The 23,251-nt window shown below is 45.1% G+C and overlaps 2 protein-coding genes and 1 long non-coding RNA gene across 3 annotated transcripts in view; 2 read left to right on the forward strand and 1 right to left on the reverse strand.

Annotated features, from left to right (window-relative positions):
* Positions 1-17,563, forward strand: part of sft2d1 (SFT2 domain containing 1) — a 61,048-nt gene extending 43,485 nt beyond the window's left edge. Inside the window, exons 5-8 of the mRNA XM_038808610.1 lie at positions 10,242-10,277; positions 12,081-12,139; positions 15,921-15,950; positions 17,012-17,563. Coding sequence (XP_038664538.1) covers positions 10,242-10,277; positions 12,081-12,139; positions 15,921-15,950; positions 17,012-17,051 — 165 coding nt within the window. The 3' untranslated portion in view covers positions 17,052-17,563. The remainder of the gene's footprint in view (positions 1-10,241; positions 10,278-12,080; positions 12,140-15,920; positions 15,951-17,011) is intronic.
* LOC119972234 lies at positions 9,193-17,795 on the reverse strand. The gene is made up of 3 exons (XR_005462015.1): positions 17,658-17,795; positions 16,469-16,591; positions 9,193-9,233 (listed from the first exon to the last, which is right to left on the reverse strand). It is a non-coding gene; the product is annotated as an uncharacterized LOC119972234 (long non-coding RNA).
* A 3,924-nt stretch (positions 17,796-21,719) lies between these two features.
* Positions 21,720-22,889, forward strand: prr18 (proline rich 18). Its single transcript, XM_038808631.1, has one exon. It carries the CDS (start codon positions 21,918-21,920, stop codon positions 22,551-22,553), a length of 636 nt encoding a protein of 211 aa, XP_038664559.1. The 5' UTR covers positions 21,720-21,917; the 3' UTR covers positions 22,554-22,889.
* The last annotated feature ends 362 nt before the right edge of the window (positions 22,890-23,251 follow it).

Genomic DNA, 23,251 nt, shown 5'->3' on the forward strand with positions numbered 1-23,251 from the left:
CTCCACTTAAGCTGATGTTACGAGGGCGAAGGGATTGAGGAAGATTTTGTTCACTTCATCCGTCACTTATTTGTCCTACCTTTAGGATGTCAGCTCTGCAGTGATTAAAGCTTCCCAGCAACCAAACAGCAATCAACAGTTTCCTCATTCCCCATTGGTGCCAACATCAGAAGTAACCAATGTCATCATTTTGGCATAACAGAGGTCAATCTGACCCCAAACTCTCAGGTAGAATAGACCTTTCCATCATTCAGACTCTTTCGGGGGTGCATGTTGTTGACTGAATGACGTTTCTATAGACACAATTCTAGACGGACTCTTGTCTGACCCATTATGTGGCCAGATTTAGCTCTGACCCAATTTCCACTGGTGGCTGTTATTTGTCCAGATGGATCCTCTCTCACCATCCGAAATAAAGGAAGCCTTCCAGTTACCAGAGGCTTCCAGTTATAAGCAATGAGGTTTTGGAGACCCAAACATGCACTCTTCCCTTATCCCCTCATCTCTATTATAGAAAAATTGAAGGAGTATAAAGTAAGCAGTAAGTAATATTGTATATTAGCACCACTGTGAAAAACAACAGAGATATTCGGGAAAAGCCTGACCCAGACCATAGTTCAGGTATCATTCAGCCCAAAAATTCCCAGTCATTGCTTGATTTTATGATCATCTTCATAGTCTTACTAAAGTTTTCCAGTTTGGCCTTCTTAAGAAAATACCAATCTGACTTCTGGTGGCGGCTATGAAGGAGTAGGTTGCATTTGGTGACTCCAGCTCGGGTCGGAACTTTGGACCTTTTTCCCCGTTTTTTTTTTTTTTTTTTGTCGGATCTGAAGTGGAAAATTGATGTCGGATGCAACTGTGATGCAGCAGTGCATGGAGAAACGGACCAGGAGTGCTCGCAAAGGAAGAAATAGGCGAACAGAGAAGGCTTGGGCTGAGGCTACAGCAGGAGAAAGCATGGCGGACGACCAGAGTTCTGGCTCGACGACCCAGCGTTCGATGGAGCAGCTGATGCAGCTCATACAGGAGGGCTTCGCAAAGCAGAAACAGGAATGCTTGGACCCGATAAAGGAGTCAATTGCGTGACTGGAACTCAGACTGGATGCTCAAGATCGGGCGATCCAGAAAGTGGAGAAGGCACTGGCTGAGCAGGAGGAGCACCAAGCTGCAGTGGAATCGGAGGTGGGGATGCTGAGAGATTAGCAGAAAAGGTTCCAGGAGAAGGTGGAGGACCTAGAGAACAAGTCCCACTGGCAGAACCTGAGAATCGTGGGTCTCCCGGAGGGATCCGAATGAACGGACGCAGGGGCATACTTAGTTTGAGAAGCTACTGGGGGAGGGGACGTTCTCCCGACCATTGGAGGTGGACAGGGTGCACAGAGCGCTAGCGAGGAAGCCGTGTTTAGGTGACCCTCGAGAGCAATGGTGGTGAGATTCCACAGGTACCTGGACAAGGAGTGCATTCTACGGTGGGCCAGGCAGACACGGAGTTGTAAATGGGAGAACAGCGTCCTACGTATATATCAGGATCTGAGCGCGGACTTGGCCAGGAGAAGAGCAGGGTTCAATCAGATAAAATCGGCCCTTTTTAAGAAGAAGGTAAAGTTTGGACTGCTGTATCCGGCTCGTCTTTAGGTCACTCACAAAGAGCAGCATTTCTACTTCGAGTCACCCGAGGAAGCGATGGACTTCGCTAGAAGGAAAGGGCTGGCAGCAGACTGAGGAGTTTGGACTGAACTTTGCTGCAGAGTTCATGTTTTATTTTAAAAAGTAATGTCAAAAAAGTTTTTTTTTGGACGTTACTTGTAATGCCGTCTGTATCGATTTGGGGTCTGCAGATGAGCTGTGTGAGTTAAAATTTGCATTTTCACTGATGGGGATGGAGGTGTGAATGGTAGATGTTGGATCTTCTTTTTGATTTTCTTTGTGTTTCTTTTGGGCAATTGGGTTGGGATTGTTTACATTTGCATATGTGTGTCCGAGAAAGGGGGGAACAATAGCTGGGGAAATGTCTGGCGCCATGGGTGGAGGCCACCAAGCTAGCTGGGTGGGCTAGCTCATGGAAGCGCAGTGGGGGGTGAGCAGATGTTATGCTTGTTCAAAGGGGCTGTGTGTATAGTGTTGTTACTGGGGGGGGAAATGTTCTGCTGACTGGGGAGGGACTTTTGCTGCGGGACAACAGGGTCGGGGATGGAGGCTGCCTGGGGGGGTGGGCCTGCAGCTGGAGACTGGCCCAAGAAAGGTGATGGCTGATCGGCGAAAAGTCCCCCATCCCCCAACCAGGCTGATCTCATGGAACGTAAGAGAGCTAAATGGGCCGGTTAATAGGACACGCGTATTCGCACATTTGAGGGGACTAAAGGCGGACTTGGCAATGTTGCAGGTGACGCACCTTAGAGTAACTGACCAGGTCAGGCTAAGGAGGGTATGGGTCGGTCAGGTTTTCCACTCGGGGCTAGATTAATAAGCAAGTGTTATTCGAGGCGGGAAGAATAGTTGCGGATGTGGTGGGTTGGTACATTATGGTCAGTGGAAATCTGCAGGGGCTGCCGGTGGTACTCGTGAATGTGAATGCGCCGAATTGGGATGATGTGAAGCTCATAAGGAGGATGCTGGGCAAGATCCCGGACCTGGATTTGCATAAGCTGGTCATGGGGGGAGGGGAGGGTGTCAACTTCAACACAGTCATTGACCCAGGGCTAGACCAGTCTAACTCAAGATCAGGCAGAGTGCCAGCAATGGCAAAGGAACTTCCTACGCGCAGGACTTCCTACACAAGCAGGTCCCAACCTTCCCGCTCCTACCACCAAGGGGAATACAGGACAGGGTAGTTTCCAGAGTGTGGATGGGAGAAGGGAGGGTTTCGGACATTTATAAGGAACTTATGGGGTCAGAGGAAACACAGACCGAGGAGCTGAAACACAAATGGGAAGAGGAGTTAGGAGGAGAGATAGAGGATGGTCTCTGGACGGATGCGTTGAGTAGAGTCAACGCGTCCACAACATGTGCCAGGCTCAGCCTGATACAGTTCAAGGTTGTTCACCGAGCTCACATGACAGTGGCCCGGATGAGCAGGTTTTTTGGGATAGTAGATGGGTGCACAAGGTGTGCGGGAGGACCAGTGAACCATGTTCATATGTTCTGGGCATGCCCGAAGCTTGGGGGATTCTGGCAGGGGTTTGGGGATGTCATGTCCAAGGTGTTGAAAACAAGGGTGGAGCCGAGTCCAGAGGTGGCGATTTTCGGAGCGTCGGAAGATCCGGGAATCCAGGAGGAGAAAGAGGCAGACGTTCTGGCCTTTGCCGCTCTGGTAGTCTGGAGACGGATATTATTAGCTTGGAGGGATTCAAAGCCCCCGAAGACAGAGACCTGGCTATCGGACATGGCTAGCTTTCTCAGTCTGGAGAAAATCAAGTTTGCGTTGAGAGGGTCAATGTTAGGGTTCACCCAGAGGTGGCAGCTGTTCGTCGACTTCTTTAGGGAAAATTAACTGTCAGCAGAAGGGGGGGGGGGGGGGGGGGGGGGTTGCGGGCTGTGGGGTTAGTTTAGTTTAGAGTAGGAGGCTAGAAAAGGTGGAACCTGTGAGAGAGGAAGACGATGTTTATAATTGTATGTACGCTCTTTCTTTGGTTACTGTTATAAAACCATATAAATACCTCAATAAAATATTTATTTTTTTTAAAAATACCAATCTATTGGAGCAATGGGCCATGTAGGGTAAATAGAGTGCAACACAACATAGCTTCCAAAATTTGCAGTCTTACCACTCCTGATCTTTCCAATTCAGAGAAGCAAACAAACTTAATCTGTAAAATATACTTGAACACCAAAAGTGTGTTCTACTATGTTGGGAACCAGGTAATGCAGTGTGTTGGCATATTTCTAGTTTCTGGGGCCTTTTCCCAGTCTCTGTTGGGTTTGGGAGCCTCCCAGAGGCAACTGGAATAACAAATTTACCCCACATGGGCAACTGGTTTAGCAACATGGGGCTGGTTTAGCACAGTGGGTTAAACAGCTGGCTTGTAATACAGAACAAGGCCAGCAGTGCGGGTTCAATTCCCATACCAGCCTCCCTGAACAGGCGCCGCCAGAATGTGGCAACTTGGGGCTTTTCACAGTAACTTCATTGAAGCCTACTTGTGACAATAAGCAATTATTATTATTATTTTGTTGTTATTACAAGGATTCAGCTTATCAGAGCATCCTGAAAAATGATAGAAAAGGAAGAATTTGTATTTTCAGAAAAACCTTTCCTTACCTAAAAGTTGATCTTTAATTACCTGGTTCCAGAAGATTGATCAATTTATTGCTCCTCGTTACCATACAAGCTGAATCATTCACCATCTGCATAAAGTCTGAAAGATAGGCCCAGAATTGCTTGCAGATTCTCTCCAGCAATTGAAACATGATGCAGTGAACTTACAGGAGATGGAAGTGTACTGAGTTCACACCCTCCAAGCTCTCCTGTGTACATTCTATCTTGCTGTGAGGAGGAAAAGTTTTATTTTAATTAAACAAAATATTTCCTTTTCCGGTGTTAACATGTTCTATCATTGGAGAGATTAGCAAAATGCATGTGTAAAATGTATTGATATCCAGTTCAGATCATAGGGCTTCTATCTTTGTGTCTTTACTATACAAGTAGATACAGAGCAGAGCAGACTCTTTAGCAACTTGCACCATTGAACCTGAAAATGTATCGACAGTAGAGCAAATTTGTAACCTGCACTTTGGGATACTCTAAGGGCATAAAAAGTACTATATAAATGCAGCTTATTTTGCAAGATTCAGGTCAGACCAGCACGAAACAATGCATGGACTATAAAAGGCTATAAAAGACAATCCTGACTCCTTTCCTTCCTCTTTATTTCCTCCCTCTTTTCCAGAAAAAGTGGAGCATGTTATTTATGATACGTGTTTGTACTCCGTACCCTTTTGTAATGCGAGGTAATATCGAACAGGAAGAGCAGTATTGAGGACAGCTCTGTCACATAATCACATTCATGAAGCCAAAGTCCGTGTGTGCGTGGGTTTCCTCCGGGTGCTCCGGTTTCCTCCCACAGTCCAAAGATGTGCGGGTTAGGTGGATTGGCCATGCTAAATTGCCCGTAGTGTCCTAAAAAGTAAGGTTAAGGGGGGGTTGTTGGGTTACGGGTATAGGGTGGATGCGTGGGTTTGAGTAGGGTGATTATTGCTCGGCACAACATCGAGGGCCGAAGGGCCTGTTCTGTGCTGTACTGTTCTATGTTCTATAAAGTCACCACAATACTCCTGCATGGGAACCTCCCTCCGGGCCCTCGCCACGGCAGCACTCCCATCCCCACCCAAAAAACACTCCAGCAGCCCAGTGGTGACAGCCACCCTCCAATCCTGGAACCAACTGCGGCAGCAATTTGGCCTGTACAAAATGTCGGACAAAGCTCCCATCTGCAACAACCATAGGTTCAAACCAGCACTGACTGACGCCACCTTCAAAAGGTGGAAGCAGGACGGGGGGACACTGACAGTCAGGGACCTATACACGGACGACAGGATCGCAACACTGGACGAACTGACAGAGAAATTTCAGCTAGCTGGGGGGAACGAGCTACGGTACCTGCAGCTCAAAAACTTCCTACGAAAGGAGACAAGGACGTACCCACAACCGCCACGACAGACACTACTGGAAGACCTACTGGACGCAAGTATCCTAGAGAAAGGGAACTGTAGTGACATGTATGACCGACTGGTAGATAGGGACGACACCGTACTGGACGCAACAAGAAGGAAATGGGAGGACGACCTGGGGATGGAGATAGGGTGGGGACTCTGGAGCGAAGCACTGCATAGTGTCAACTCCACCTCCACGTGCGCAAGGCTCAGCCTGACGCAAATAAAAGTGGTACATAGAGCCCACTTAACGAGAAACCGTATGAGTAGGTTCTTCCCGGAGGTGGAGGACAAATGTGAGCGGTGCCAAAGAGGCCCGGCCAACCACGCCCACATGTTCTGGTCTTGCCCCAGACTTGTGGAGTACTGGACAGCCTTCTTCGAGGCTATGTCCAAAGTGGTGGGGGTGAGGGTGGAGCCATGCCCGATAGTGGCGGTCTTCGGGGTTTCAGACCAGCCAGATCTATTCCTGGGGAGGAGGGCGGACGCCCTTGCCTTTGCCTCCCTGATTGCCCGCCGTAGAATCCTGTTTGGCTGGCGGTCAGCAGCACCACCCAGAGCTGCAGACTGGCTGTCCGACCTCTCGGAATCTCTCCAAATGGAGAAAATCAAATTCGCCATCCGAGGGTCGGACGACGGCTTCCACAGAACGTGGGAGCCATTCATGCAACTGTTCCGGGACCTGTTTGTGGCCAACGTACATGAATAGTCGGGTGGCCAAGAACCAGGGGAAAATGGACGGGAATCGGGGGAAGGTAGCCGGGGGGGGGGGGGGGGGGCTACGGGCTCGGTATGGGGGTTTGATGGCAAGCCAAGGCCCAAAACCAAACTATAAATAAATGCCTATAAACATGTGCCTCGGCCATATTGGGGAATGTAAAATATGTATGCTGGCTAAAGGGGGCGGCCACAATTATTGTTATGAAGATGCTTACCTGTAAATATTCATGTTAAATTTTTGTGTTTTCCTTTTTTTTTTCTCTCTCTCTAATAACTTGTAATTTGTCATATATAAAATATGAAAACTCAATAAAAAAACATTTATAAAAAAAAAAAAGTCACCACAATATTCCCAACCATTGCTTTGACTGGGTTCCCCCATGTGCACTATTGAATGGCTCCTTCTGTTGGAAGCAGTTTCTTAATTTGTTTTTTTATTTGTTTGTTCGTGGGATGTGGGTGTCGCTGGCTGGGCCAGCATTTATTGCCCATCCCTAAGGGCATTTAAGAGCCAACCACATTAATAATGCAAAAGTGCCAACAATGAATGTGCCGTATATTAAAGTAACTGATCTAGTCACATGTAGGCCAGGTAAGGATGACAGATTCCCTTCCCTAAAGGACATTAGTGAACCAGATGGGTTTTACGACAATCGACAATGATTTCATGGTCATCTTTAGAATTCCAGATTTTATCAAATTGAATTCAAATTTCATTCACCATCTGCCATGGCGGGATTTGAACCTGGGTCCCCAGAGAATGACTCTGGGTTTCTGGATTACTAGTTGAGCGACAATACCACTATGCCACTGTCTCTTAACTTTTATTCAAAATATTCTTTCTTTTTCCTGTTTAATTCAATCCCCAAGTGTTCTCATTGGTTAATAGTTAATCTGTTGGAGTTTTCAGTTATTAATTCTGACCTTGAAATGCCATCCAAGAATTCTTGGGTTATTCATGCTGTTACTCATTATTCGCACATTCCAACAATTTGCCGTTATGTTGTTTTTGGTATCTTTTAAACGATCTCTTTGTTTAAATTTGAGCATTTATAAATGACCACCAATGCTTGTCTTGAAACAGTTCTGTTAACACTCATTACCACATCTGTTGTGTAGTCTGCATTTTTTGTTCAAATCCACATTCCTTAATCCAAGAGTCATAGACTTGAATGATATGGTGGCCTGCTGCCATTCGTAGCTAGATTTACCTGGGCAACATAAAACATAACTGGCCCAGCTCCTATCAGTCAGAATTGCTTACTATTCATGAAATGCAAAAGTAAATCTGTTTTTATTTTTTGCTATGCAAAACTGCCACCTTATCCCCTCACTTCCAACATCAAGTGTGAGGAGATAATGAGCTTTTTTGTCACTAAGATGAACATCCATTCAGTCGCTGCCTCTGCTGCCCTCGCTTCCCTTAGACCAGTGATTTTCAAAGTGGGAATCGCGACCTACAGCCAAACATTTGCCAAAGATGACCCCCAAAGATTGTTTGACCATTTTTCCGTTTTCTCTCTGGGTAAATTCTCGCTGCAGTACAGTGTAGGGCCTCATGAAGCTGATAAAGAGGTTGATGCCATGGATTTTCATGCCTCCCTGGATCACTGTTACAGTCACCACCACCGACACAGCCTCCAGCAGTGACTCTCGTTTCTGTAGCAGCTGATCGGCCAGGTTAGTCAGAATCTGCAACTAAAACTAAAGAGTTTAAATTAAAAATTAATTCTCTTTAAATTTCTTTCCTGAAGATACCCCCTTCTGTAGATAGTTTCCAGAAATGCTTTGTGCTCTTTTTTTTGCCAGGCCTGCTTCTCCCACCCAAAACCAAATGACTGCTTACTGAAATGTTTCCACAAGTACCCTAGTCCGCAACTTGTAGCCGGAGGATTCCCATATATAAGATTTAGCTCCTGTGGGGGTCTCCACTCCTTTCAATTGGTCCATTATTATGAAGCTGATTCATGTTTGCCACATTCTGAACTTGGGGGGGACGGGTGTGAGTCCAGTCAGGGCGAAAATGCTTCCGTTCAGAGATTTTTGTTACAAGTTATTTAGACCTCCAAATAGCAACACACAATATGAAATATATTTTTATTTACAATTTTTACATTTAATAATGCAGAAGTGCCAACAATGAATGTGCCGTATATTAAAGTAACTGATGAATCTATTGCGAACGTGGTGTGGGTCACCAGAGTTGGTCATTTTGCAAAAACTGGGTTGCCAGAAAAAATGTTTGAAAAACACTCCTTTGGACAACCAGGCCAAAATTGCTCTATGGTTCCTCAATGCCTTCACCCTGAACTTTTATCATTCTCTAATTTCTCTCCTGTCTCCCCTCATGTCTTTTCCATTGGATTGGATTTGTTTATTGTCAGGTATACAGAGGTACAGTGAAAAGTATTTTTCTGCGAGCAGCTCAGATCATTTAGTACATGCAAATAAAATAAAAAGAAAGTACATAAGACAGCACAAGGTACACAATGTAAATACATAGACACCGGCATCGGGTGAAGTATACAGGAGTGTAGTATTAATCGGGTCAGTCCATAAGAGGGTCGTTTAGGAGTCTGGTAACAGCAGGGAAGAAGAGGTTTTGAATCTGTTGGTGCGTATTCTCAGACTTTTATATCAAGAAGTTGGAAGAGTGAGTAAGCCAGGTGGGAGGGGTCTTTTGATAATGCTGCCCACTTTCCCCAGGCAGCGGGAGGTGTAGATAGAGTCAATGGATGGGAGGCAGGTTCGTGTGATGGACTGGGCTGTGTTCACGACCCTCTAGTTTCTTGCGGTCTTGGGCCGAGCAGTTGCCATACCAGGCTGTGATGAGGCCAGATAATATGCCTTCTATGGCGCATCTGTAAAAGTTGGTAAGAGTCAGTGTGGACATGCCGAATTTCCCATACATAACTTTCTATGTGATCAACCTTTTGCTCCCACCTTGTTTTTACTAAACTATAGCTCGCTAGACTAAAAGTTCAGAGGGGAAGCTAAAAGAAAAAATGAGAGGCAAAGAGACATGAGAATGGTAGCTAACCTGAAGAGGAATCCAAAAGTCTTCTCTCGGCATTTAAATAGTAAAAAGGTAGTAAAAGGATGGATGGGGCAAAAATGTGTTTCTATGCATGGATGCAGAGGGTGTGGCTGAGGGACTAATTGAATACTTTGCAACTCTCTCTTTACCAAGGACGGTGAAGTTGCCAAAGTCCCAGTGAAAGCGGAAGTAGTTGAGATACTGGAGATACTTTTACCATCTGCAGAAGAAACACTTGTCTGATCCATTATTGTGCAAGATTCTTTATCTGTTTCCTGAACTCTACTGTTCCACCAGGTGCATACAACACTTCTAAAGGGAAAAATGATAAATGCAAGAAACAGTTGTTGGATTTTTTTGGATGGTAGCATCAGAATGCAATTGTACACCATCTTTCTGCCTTCGTTATCATATAGTAGTTACAGCAAGTGAGTGACCAACAAATTCTGTCATAGTGTGCTGAGTAATTTCAAAGCTAAAATTAGTTTGTTTCTCCTCTGTTACTATTTTTCTCTAGGCTGTTCTCCAGCTTGGGCTGCTGATATGGTTCAAAATTAATTATGAAATGGAGATAAGTTTTTTTTTCTATGTGGCCACAGATAATTAGTGTGAAAAGCTAATATGAGTGTATTAAAAGAGAAAATGTTTGCTCATACAGACTTTAAGCAGGCAGAATCTTGCAAACTGAACAGCTGCAAAGTAATGGACCCAAGGTGAACATTTCAAGTAGTAGCTGTGGTATGAGGCTTATTTGAGTGAATTGCTGGAATTATTTGCACATGTACTGTATTAGTTGGGTTTATTTGTAACATTTTTCTCTTTTATTCTGTAGGTGTGCCTCATCTTAACACTATGTGCAGTCTTTTGGGTAGGTGCCATATTTGGTGTCTCTTTTGTACTCTGATATAAAATGTACTTAGAATTAAAAAGAAAACTGTATGGAGGTCCCCAAATTGCCTCGTGTGCACATCCATAAACTTTGTTAATACTAAACTCTGCAGGTCAAAAAATCATTCTCCAATTCAACCTTTGGTTTAGCTAAGGTAGTATAAAGCTTAGAGGAAGTGGGGGGAAAGAGAAATCAGTCCAGGTAGCTTCTCCTGATCATCTGTCTGATGATACTTCCAAGGAAAGTGGGCAAGTGTGGGAACATGATTTCCAATGTTCACTCTTCAATGATGAATAATCATTTCAATGAGCTCTGAAATGTACAGGGAACTAAATCCCAGCAAAAGTTAGAATGCATGTTTGAAACTTGGTTCTAATTTTTTTACTGTTGTTATAGTACACCTACTTCCACTTAAATTTATTTGTAATGTTGTAAGATGGTGCCTTCTCACCTGTGGTACTAGCTGCACTATAAGATTAAACCGCAATAGGCCATTCAGCCTCTACAGCATGTACCATTCAGCTTGACTATTGGCTGATCTGTATCATAACTCCATTTCCCCACTTTGCTTTTGAATTGACCTGGTTTCAACAACCTTTTGGAGGAAGAGTTCCAGATTTCCACTATTCTTTGTGTGAAGAAACACTTTGCGACTTCAATGCTTAATGGCCTACTTCTACTCTTAAGGTTATTCCCCTTTTTTGGACGCCCCCATTGTAGTGCAGTGTCTGATTTTTTTTGTAAATGACCTTTTGCATCTGCATAGGTAAAATTCAGAAATTAGTTATTATTAAAATTAGTGAAGCTATAATGTTAGGCATTATCAAAATTAAATGGTACTGGAGTATTTGGATTGGCATAATATGAACATAGTGCACAATATAACTGCTTGACATTCATGTGTAGCATGCAATGTCACTTGTTATGGGAGTAGCATTTTCAGAACCCCAAATGTACCATGGAGTTCAACCAACCTCTCCCTTTAATGTATTGTTGCTTTTGAAGCACACGGCTTGTCTCCAGGTGTGGTATTACAATTATGGAAACGTAGGTTTTTAAACATGAATTTTTAAATAAACATTGGATCACCTAATACCCCTTCAAAGATAACCCCAAAAATATTACAACACTAAATAATCCCTCAATGTTCCTTCAAACCTCCAAAAGACTTAACCTTTAACAACAGACATGAGGTTACATTCAATATACTTATAGTCTTTGGATTTTCAGACATCAACAGACCAGTTCTGTGTTTCTTCTTGCAGCTTTTTGCAAAACACACAAACACACCCAGCTTTCTCCTCAAACTGGCTTTCTCCTTTCAACAGCTCACAGCAAACCAGCCAGGCACTTTTCAGCTGCTCTCTCTCAAAACTGAAACCTAAACACTGCAAAATGGCTGAGCTAAAAAAAATTAGTTCCACCCACACTCTGACATCACTTCAGTAATATGAGCTGCACATTTCTTAAAGGTACATTGCTTAAACATCTGTTTCTTAAAGGTACTCTCATGACACACTGTAGTAACAGGCCTCATTAGCTCACAGCCTGACTGGTTTACTTTTTTAATCACTTTTTCTGTCTGGTGTTCATTTTTATCTGTTAATAGAAGTTTTACTTTGTGGTTTTTATTCAACAATTTTTAGTACAAACTGCAGTGACCAATAAAATGGTTTGTATAGCTTTCTGTCATGGCTGTCAGCTAATTACGAATCATCTATATGTTGAATATTTTTGACCTGTTTAAAAAGGCAGCAAAGTCAAATTGCTTTTTTCTTTCAGTGGCAGAAAAAAGGACTTGCCCTTCTCTTCTGTGTATTGCAGTTCCTGGCAACTACTTGGTAAGACTTATGGTGCCAGAGATAACTTAAAACAAAATGAGTTTGAACAATGCACTTGCACACTTATCTCAGTTATTACTTAATTATAGTAACCTTGATTATAGTAACTAGTCATTTGGTAGTACAGAAATATTGCTGACAAGAGACATTTTGTCAAAGCTTTTCATCATGCATTCATCAGGAAGATCACAAGAGTACTCGTGTCAGGGGAAACAACAACTATGAGGAGAGTGCTGATTGGTTGGCAAGTAGCCTCTACCAATCAGAATACACTTGCCAATCAATCAGTGCTCTCCTCATACAGTATAAAGTTGTTGTTCTCCCAACATTGGTATTCTTGCACTTGTCTTGATGAAAAACTTTGACAAAATGTCTATTTTCAGCAACATTATAGTAAATCCGTAGTGTCATTTGTAGTAATTTGTAGTAATTTTAATAATCTTTATTGTAAAGAAGGGCAGAAACTTGCTAAGCAAAAATAAAGCAATGCCAATAATTAAAGAGTAATTAATAAAGATCACCATTAAGAGCATGTAAGGGGCAGAATCTATTTGTCTAGCTTCCTCCCAATCTCTCTGCTTACTTACCCTCACTCACTCTGAGAGTGAGTGGAAACCCTGAAACTGCGAGTGAGTCAGACACCCATGCAACCTGCCCTAACTCACTCAATGCCCCACACAATCCCTCAATTTCTCCCCAATAGAATCCCCACACAGGCCCTCACACATTCCCCTTGGAGGAAAGACTGTCCAACCTCACCATTTCTTCCTCTGGCCCAGCCGAGCCCAAATCCGAGTGAGTATCCCCCAACCTACCCGGCCAGACCCGGCAGTGAATTCTTTTTTTGGCCCATCCATCACATGGCACTCGCTCTCTCACGCGCGCTCTCTCTCTCATGCTCTCTCTCTCATTCCTCCAAACACCGATTGCTTCTCTCCCATATTTGTGTCACCAATAAGCGCAGGAAAAAACAGCCTGCGATTGGAGATGCAGTTTCTTTTTTTTATATAAATTTAGAGTACCCAATTTTTATTTTCCAATTAAGGGGCAATTTAGCATGGGCAATCCACCTAACCTGCGCATCTTTAGGTTGAGGATCGACCCCAGATCCTCAGCTCTGTGAGGCAGCAGTGCTAACCACTGCACTACCGTGCCACTCCAAGAGAGGCAGTTTCTTTAAGAATTTTCTCCTACTTGCATTTTGAAAACTACTTCTGGGGGCTACATTGGAGGACTTTCAGGCCAACCCAGATCGGACATTAGATAAGTCTGATTTATATAGTGGCATTATTATTGTCAAGCATCCCAAAGTGTTTTCACAGGAGCATTATCACACAGCATTTGATACCGAGCCACGTAAGGAGATATTGAGACTGAAGAGCGGAAGGTTTTATGGTTGGTTTTGAAGGAGTGGGGAAAGATAGAGAAAGGAAGAAGTTTGAGGAAATTACAAACCTTGGTGAAGGCAAAGGTAGGGCGACTAACATTGGGGATGCACTTTTTAACCAGAAATGAAAGAGCACAGATCTTAGAAATTGTAGGGCTGGAGCAGGTTACAGTGATAGTGAGAGATGGTGCCATTCGGAAAAAAATGATGCAAATTTTAAAATTAAGATATTAATGCACTGTAAGCCAATGCAGCTCAGTGAGCATCGCACCAGTAGGTGAGCAAAACCTGGTACGAATTAGGATACGGACAGCAATGTTTGAATGAGCTTGTCTATATGAAACACAGGAGACTGTTCAGGAGGGTTTTGGCAAAGTCAAATCTGGAGGTAACCGAAACATGGATGAGTGTTTCAGCAGCAGATTAACTGAGGCATGGTTCATAAAAGAATGGCTGCATGAATGAGGGACTGTAGAGCAGTGTCTTTCAAACTAGTTCCTGGTTCCCACTTTTGGCAACCAGCCAACCTTTGCAACCCATGCCAGCCGACCTTCGTGACACATGGCGCTGTTTTGTTCAGAGTTGAGTTTCTTCTTTGTAGGCTGTTAACCAGAGGCCCTGGAGCACTGTATGGAGCTAACACTAGCACTGCTTTGTCCTGTCCTGGACTCCTGATCTGCTCTCCAGCCAATTCTGTTATGAGATCCTGTCCCGTAGGTAAATTTGAGTCTCTGGCCATCTCTTACTTTTAAGAAAGCCATCCATCTTTACAGTCCTCTTGCCGGCAGCTGGAAAATGGAAGCTACTCTGCTCTGTGATTTGGCGCCAAAAACCCGTACAGGGCGCGTGACCTACTCTTTGCTGCCACTTCTCGCCGGAAGACAGCCTAATTTATTTTCATTTAAAAGGTGGCAGCGGCCACCACTCTCAATTTAAAAAGCCGGTGGTGGCCATTGGGCACTTCTCCCCTGATTGGGACCAGCCTGGGAATGGCACAACTAATTGCTATGCAACCCTCCCAACACCTGCCCCGCGACCCACAAAAACCCTGCTGTAGAGTATTGTGGGAATTGTATGTCCCTAGGGGCAAATGGAGAAAATACAAAGAATAAAAATTAGGTAAGAATATTGGGGAAAAATAGGCAGTTGAACCTCTTTAGTGTAATTGGTAAGGGAGGGTATTGCAGCCTAAGGGAGATGACCAAAGCAATCTGGATAGTAAAGGCATCAAAATCATAACCGCCACCTGCTATGAATCAATGATGAAAGCAGACCAGATAGATAACAGTTTATCGGTAAAAGAGGCAACAGGAAATTATATAATCATAGAAGACCAGTCTCAGAGATAATCTGTTCTTGTTAATTCAATAGTGAATGTAGTTTTGAACCATGAGGTTGGTAGACATTTTTTAAAATAAATTTAGCGGACCCAATTATTTTTTTCCAATTAAGGGGCAATTTAGCTTGGCCAATCCACCTACCCTGCACATTTTTTTTTTGGGTTGTGGGGGCGAAACCCACGCAAACACGGGGAGAATGTGCAAACTCCACACGGACAGTGACCCAGGGCCGGGATTCGAACCCGGGTCCTCAGTGCCGTAGGCAACAATGCCTACTGTGCCACCGTGCTGCGCGAGGTTGGTAGACATGATTGCTATTCTCCACAAAAGCATTATTGTTAGATCTGCACCACAAATTGCTGACATTTAAACTAAATATTTGCACTGTTGTTGGAAATATGAGCTGTTACAGCCTTGTCTTTATATCTGAATTGATCCAAGAGTTTAACAGTGTTATAATGTTCATGCAGTGCTTGCCTCTTTTGAAGTGCCTTGCAATGTTAACGGACATATTTAAATGTCAGTTGTTGTTGCTTTACCCTCCGAACTCTTTGCAGAGAGTGATTACCATAAAACCGCTAATTGAACTTGGTGCTCCCGGCAAACATCAGCATAAAGTTTATTAAACACTTGTTCTAGTTAGTTGCCTCTCACCACAGCCTGACGTTACACATATATAGAGGTGAATATTTATTAAATGAGTTAATATAAATGACTCCTAAACAAAACATACCACAGTTACAATGGTGCATTTCCTTTGCAATCTAAATTGATGGAACCGATCTGAACCATTCGGTTCTAATGATGTGTAGTGTTTTTATACTGCAGTGGTGATCTTTGCTTGTCTTTATACTCCAATGGTGATTGTTTTTATCTTAAATGCTACAGTAAGCTCTGACGTGTTGTGCATCATATGTTTAGCCAATTCAACATAAATGGTTATGCACTGTTTAGAACAATGCAGTCCATTTCCTACTTTGTGACAATCCTTATTTTTGAATTTTTTCAGCCCTTGGTGAGATTTCTGACTCTCTCTTTCCAATTTCCTTTTCAGGTACAGTCTATCATACATTCCCTTTGCAAGGTGAGACTTCGAAAAATGTAACTTTTTAAAAGTTGGATATACAAGTCTTCATCTGCAAATGGTTTCCTGAGAATGTGCTTTTATTATTTCAGCATTCCACTGAGTCCGTTTTAACAGCATAAGAAATAGAAGTAGATATACAGCACCTCGAGCCTGTTAGGACATTCAATAGGATTGTAGCAGAACTTCAATGTCAACTCCACTTTTCTCCCATTTCCCATATTCCTTGATTTCTTCGTACTCAAATCTATCAGTTTCAATCTTGAATATACTCGATAACTGAACATTCACAGCCTCTAGTGTATATAATGTCAATGATTCTCAAACCACCTAAGTGAATACATTTCTCTTAAGGGTATCCCCTTATCCTGAGACTATGACCTTTAAATCTAGATTCTCCAACCAATGGAATCTGTTAGTTCCAGAGAGACCTGCACCAGCCTGTTTCCTCAGGGGTTAAATGGCTAATATCACAAAAATTGCATTTGCTAAAGGGAGGGGGTAGGAGTGTAAGTTACCTCAATTGCACTTCCACCTCTGTGATTAAATAGCCATATTGACAGTGCTGAATTTAACAGGTAGGGGACATTCAGTCTGAGGGATTTAGCTTCTGCTTCCTTCTCCTCCACATTCAACACTTGCTATTTAATAACAAAATTCAAAGATGTTAACAAAAGACAAGTAAATAATTTGCTCATTATCAAGGTTCCTGATTTACTGTTGTGGAGCAATTCATGAAAGGTCTTTTTAGCTCCATTGATGTAATTATATGTATATTTCCTTTCATCCTTTTTTTAAGAGACGTTAACAAACATCATCACAATCCTAATGTGTGCAGAATGATTTGAAAATGTGGCTCAGTTCTGCTTTTTTTAAACTAATGTCAGTGCATTTGTTGTGCAAGTATCATGTTCTTTGTGCTGCAATTTTCCCCTCCATTACAACAGTGATTATATTAATGTATGTGTTTGGCTGTTAAACACTTTGAGACATCCTGAGGTTGTGAACGGTGTCATGTAAATGCAAGGCTCTGTCTTTATTTCGTATTTTTTTATCTGTAGGGATGCTGTCATAAAGTGTTGCACTTCCTGTGTAGGATAAATCCAGGAGGAAGTAAAAACAGTCAAGACTCGGACACTTTCAGAAGGTTGCTTGTGGCCACCGGGAAAGAACTGCCTCCTGCATATTTTGTTACTTGGATGACTCCTAAATACTATGCATTTGTTTATTACATAGAAAATGATGTAATATGAATTTGTTTTAAAAATGTCTATTGCACATGATACTGATTATTTGCAGTTCCGAAGAATCAGGCCGTTGTCCTTATTCAAGGAATTTTCATCTTTTATGTAAATGTTTCACATTTGACATAATTCCATTGAACTTGCTTTACCTATGTTTTTATTTACAAGGCTGGTGTGTTGAATGAATTTTGCTTATGAATTTCAGAGTGGAAAGCTAATATAATTGTAATCAACATTTATTTAGCAAAGATTGAATCTGACTGCTAACTTTATATGATTATTGCTTTATACTATAAACAAAAGTTTGTATATAAAATTGAAGCAGCATTACACTCATAATAACTGTGTAGGTAAATGTTTTTTTAATTATTTTGCGTGTTTATTTCTTTACTTCCTGGAAGCCAGAGATCCTGCAAAATGTTTTCATACTGCAAAGAAAATGCAATGCAAAGGTTATACTAACCTTCATCACCGCTGTCCTGCTTTTGATATTGCCGTGATGTGATCGGTGCCTCCTGATACTTCCCAGAGTCACAATGTCCTGTGCTTCATGCCTATTCCCAGATCTATCATATCCCTCGGCCCAATGAGCTTTCTCCCGTTTCCTGCTATTCCTGAGCAGTAGTTTAGATAGCCTTTTGCTCAGATAATGGCCACTTGTTCATCTCAACGAGTCTCACCTTGCATCCTTGGTTTTCAACTAAGAGGAGGGATGATGAACATCAGCTTTCAGGCTCAGTTGCCGAAATACTGAGGAAGCAATAAACAGCGGTGCTAACAATGGTTACTGATACATTTGATGGATTTTCAGATGGAATTTATAAAAAATAAAAGCCTAAGTGTAACAAAAGTTATTTCCAAAACCTGTGCTAAATCCTTTTCAAATATATTTTGCCTTGATTAGTCAAAATCCTTTGCTCTGTCCATTTTATGATATGAAGTACTGTTATGATTTTGGTAGAGACAAAGTAACATTTTAATAAAATCTGAAATCCCAGTTATTTACTGAAAGAATGAAGCCACAAACTTCCATGGATTAAAACCAGAATTTGTACTATGATTCAAACAAACCAAACACAATACTATTTTACATTGATTCTAGGTTTTGCATATGAGAGGTTATCCAAGTTGAATGTAAATTAACAGGCAAATTGTCTAAATGGCAGATACAACTAAAAAGCTAATATTACAAATTGACTTGACAGTTCATTCAGCCTATATGTTATCAATCTCATTCACATAGTCCTTTTAAAAAATCTGTCTTTATTACCGAGAATTTCAGTTCCTCTTCTGGGATTTAGCCTAATTCTCAGCTGACTGCGCAACCAACATGTGTTCTATGGGCACAGTCTTCACTGAAAATGACAGGTCTGCAGAACTTCAGCCCTGCCTATGAAGATCGGGATGACACAGATCCACCAATGTTTGTCTTAAAGTAACAGAAACAGCTGCAACTCCTATGTCTTTGCTTATTCTCAACTTCTGTACCTAATATCCATCTCCTGTCTGTCTGTACTGGCACCACTGAAATCATCAGCCTCAAGGTTTTTTTTTGTCAGTCTCAGTTTCCTTCGTAAATTGTCCCCATCTAGTTTGTTTCTTAGTCTCCTTTTTTTGTTTCCCATTGCAGTTTCCCTTTTCAATTCTGGTCTATCTCAAAGATTACAAGCATTGGAATCACTGATTCCACCAGTCTGATAATTTGGTGTTTTTGATACACAAATCTATCTCGACTTGTGGAATAATTTTGTGACCACGGTTATCCATAATTTGCTGTTTCTGCCATCTAATGATAGGGCAGGGCAATGTAGTCACTCTTTTTTAAAATATAAATTTAGAGTACCCAATTCATGTTTTCCAATTAAGGGGCAATTTAGTGTGGCCAATCCACCTACCCTGCACATCTTTGGGTTGTGAGGGCGAAACCCTTGCAAACAAGGGGAGAATGTGTAAGGCAAAGAATGATAATGCAGCAGCAAACCAACAAGGGGGAGGGGAGAGGACGTCTTTCCCAACCGTGCCCCCCCCCCCCCCCCCCCCAATATATCCCGATCGATGAACTGCAAGCTGCCACCCAGAGACCTCTACACGCGGGCAAATATGGCCCCATTCATACATACAGGGGCTGGTTTAGCTCACTGAGCTAAATTGCTGGCTTTTAAAGCATACCAGCAGCATGGTTCGAGGGTCACCAGACTAGCGGGATAGCTAGCGCTGGGAGCATGCAGCAGACAGAGACTGTGGCACACCCCCAACAGTGCCCGGGGGGGGGGGGACAAGGGCCCGGAGCAAAGAAGCACTGCAAACAACCACTTAGTACGGTCTCTGGGTGAAGGGCAATCCCGGAGGTCAGGGGCGTACCCACGTACTGTTGGTGGCCATGTTGGGTGCCCCCTGGAGAAAAGGAAACACCAGAGTGCAGGGACTAAGGCCACCTTGTCTTAATGAATTTCATGTCGTCCTAGTTGGGAGGGTACACATCTCAGGCACTGTTGCCCATGACATACCGTCCTCCTGGGTCCGCTACCGTCTTTGTCGCCTTAATTGTCGTCCTCTTATTCATCAGAATAGCTACCCTCCTGGCTCTCATCCCGTAATAGGAATGGTAGGTCAGTCCCACCCAGCCCTTTCTTACCCACAGGCGGTCCTGCTCTCTCACGTGTGTTTCTTGGAAGACTGTGTCAGCTCTCTGGTTCCTTAGGTGGGTGAAGACGTTGGATCTTTTTGTTGAGCCCCTGATGTTCCAGGTGACTATCCTGGGGGGGGGGGGGGGGGGTTGTTGTTTCCCTGATGGATGCGACCCTGCGCTCTGGTATTTCCCTTTGTTAGGGGGCTGTCCAAGATGGCCGCTGTCACTGTTCTCCCCATGCGGTCGGGTCCCTGCGCTTGGGGGTTTCCCTTTTTCCAGTCGGCACCCAACATGACTGGCAACAGTGCGTCAGCCATGTGGATCTTCCCCTGCACTCCGGAGTCTCCCTTTGTCCAGGGGGCACCCAACATGGCAGCCAACTATGCGTCCGTCATGTGGGCAGGCCCCTGTACTCCGGGGTTTCCTTTCGTCCAGAGATCATACTGGGTGGCTACTTGCAGTGCATCTTTGCTCCGGGCCCCTGGTTGCGACCCTTTGTAGCCATATTGCCGCTCTCACCCTGATCCTATTTTTATCCCCCTCCGTGTTCCCCCGCCACCCCCAGTTTCCCCTTCTCCCCCTTCCTATCCGCCTTTGCTGCCCCGTCCCCGATGTGTGTTCCTCATGCCTGGCGCCATCACCCCTGCCTTGTTCCGTTGCATACTCCCGGCGCTAGCTTTCCCGTTAATGCGGAGACCCCCCTCCTGGGAGTTACTGTCTCATTTCTCCCTCACCCACTCTCTAGTTCCGGCCCATTCTTTCCCTGCACTCCTCTTGCTTGCCATTTCGCTTTCCTTTCTCCGCTGCTCTCGCGCTCCCAAACGAGGTCACGATCTCCCGCGTGAAGCGGTCGCTCAGGGTGTGTTGTTGGGGGAGGGGGGGGAAGAGAGGTGAATTCTGCTCAGCTGGCAATCAGCAGCACCACCTAAAGCTGCAGACTGGCTGTCCGACCTATTGGAATTCCTCCAAATGGTAAAAAATCAAATTTGCCATCCGTGGGCGGTGTTGGCAGTGGACAGTGTTTGTTTGCAGTGAGTGGTGTTTGTTTGCAGCGTGTGGTGTTGGCAGTGGACGATGTTTGCAGCGTGTGGTGCGCAGTGGGTGGTGTTGACAGTGGGTGTTCAGTGGAGTGTTGCCAGTGTGTGTTGTCAGTGGGCAATGTTTGCAGTGGGTGGTGTTGGCAGTGGGTAATGGCTGGTGTTGGCATTGGGTGATGTTTCCAGTGAGCAGTGTTGGCAGTGGGTGTTTTTTGTAGTAGGCAATCAGTGGATGGTGTGGGCAGTTGGTGGATGGTGCTGGGCGGTGTTGGCAGTGAGCGGTGTGGGCAGTGTTTCCAGTGGGCAGTCAGTGGATGGTATGGGCAGTGGGTGGTGTTGGCAGTGTTTCTAGTGGATGGTGTGGGCAGTGTGCAATGGGTGGTGTGGGCAGTGTTTCTAGTGGGCAGTCACTGGACGGTGTGGGCAGTGTTTGCAATGGGCAGTGAGTGGTGAGGGCAGTGTCGGCATTATGCAGTGTGTCCAGTGGGTAGTCCCTGGATGGTATGGGCAGTGGGTGGTGTGGGCACTATTGGCATGGGGAAGTGTTTCCAGTGGGCGGTCAGTGGATGGTGTGGGCAGTGTTTGCAATGGGTAGTGGGTGGTGTTGGCATTGGGCAGTGTTGGCAGAGTGTGTTTTTTGTAGTGGACAGTCAGTGGATGGGGTGGGCAGAGTTTGCAGTGGGTGGTGTTGGCAGTGGGTAATGGCTGGTGTTGACATTGGACAGTGTTTCTAGTGGGCAGTCAGTGGATGGTGTGGGCAGTGTTTTCAATGGGCAGGGGGTGGTGTTGGCAGTGGGCAGTCAGTGGATGGTGTGGGCAGTGTTTCCAGTGGGCGGTGTGGGCAGTGTTTCCAGTGGGCGGTCAGTGGATGGTGTGGGCAGTGTTTGCAATGGACAGGGGGTGGGATTGGCAGTGGGCAGTGTTTGCAATGGACAGTCAGTGGATGCTGTGGGCAGTCAGTCATTGGGGGGGGAGGGCAGCACACACGCAGTCCGGTATAAAACCAGGAGCTGCGGCCTCACAGACGGCAGTCAGTCAGTTGTAGGCGGCCGGAGTCATGAGAACAGGCGGCCCTGCGAGGATACCCAAGCCCGCCGTTCCCTTCCCTCCGATCCGCCCGGCCACGGACTGTTCCGGGAGGGGACTGCGGTCCGGGCAAGCATCAGGCCCAGCGCCGCAGCCCGGACCCCCTGGGCGCTCGCCGGCCGCTCCCCGCAGCCGCTTTTCCAACGCGTGGCCCGAGGCCAAGCTGCCGTTCGGCGGCTGGCGACCGCAAGCCGGAGGCCCCAGGCCCCTGGGCGGCTCGAGTGACAGCGGACCGGCCTCCACCTCCGGGGACTCGGCCAGGACTAGCACTGTGGAGATGCGCTTCTCGCTCAGCCTGACCCCCGAGGCCGTGGGAGTGATCCAGAGGCGCAGCCTGGAGCGGCTGCTGCTGGGGAAGGAGAGGGGAAAGGCCCCGGTCCGCAGCAGGCGGCCGGCCAGGAGCCTCCAGCCGCCGCAGTGCCGCTCGGCCTCGGCGGCCGATATCCGGAGCCTGGTGAAGATCTCGCTGCTCAACGACCAGCACAAATATGATGATGTGGAGTATGAGGAGGAGGAGGAAGGAGCAGCCGACCCGGCGCTGCTGCGAAGGTGCATGGACTGGCTGCAGGGGGTAGAGGCGGCCAGGCTGCCCCGGCTGGCCAGTTAACCCGGAGAGGCCGCCGGATCCGGGGGGCAGAGCCTGGGCAGACCCCCTATCCTGGGGGGAGAGTGGGAGTCGCAGGCAGATCCAGGATAACCTCTTAGTGGGGGACTTTTCCCCCTGTCCCAGCTTCAGCATCTTTGCAGCTTCCACTGCCTGACTGAAAACAATGGAAATAATACTGTATCCCGCGCAATTTATTTTGTTTTAAATCACCATTGTTCCTGCAGACTGAACACCTGTTGCTGTATACTGTTTCCATTCTCCCAGCATTAGAAATCCAGACCCACAAATCAGTACAAACTGAACAGCTAAACGAGGTTGGGATACAGAGGGGGGGGGGGGGGGGGGGGGGGGGGGGGGGGGGGGGGGGGGGGGGGGAGAGAGAGAGATGCTTGTGGTATAACTCAGAGACTCATTGGAAGTGTTGCCATTGTCCCTGATTCGCAAAATCTGTAGACATTGTGATTCTGTGGTATCTGATTCAGTGCTGTGTGACCAAGGTGATCTATCAACTCAATGTATTTTATTAAAAGTGGAACTCTTCTGGCTTCTGCCAAAAGAAGTAACCAATCAATTGAGTGAGGATAAGTGAGCGATCGCTTTCAAGCCATGGACATAATTGTAATGAAACCAAAGGTGAGGAATTACTGAAAATGGACTGAGAAATATTTTATACGCTTATTCGAGCAATAATAAATAAA

This window comes from Scyliorhinus canicula, chromosome 1, assembly GCF_902713615.1.
Source record: "Scyliorhinus canicula chromosome 1, sScyCan1.1, whole genome shotgun sequence".
NCBI classification, from domain to species: domain Eukaryota; kingdom Metazoa; phylum Chordata; class Chondrichthyes; order Carcharhiniformes; family Scyliorhinidae; genus Scyliorhinus; species Scyliorhinus canicula.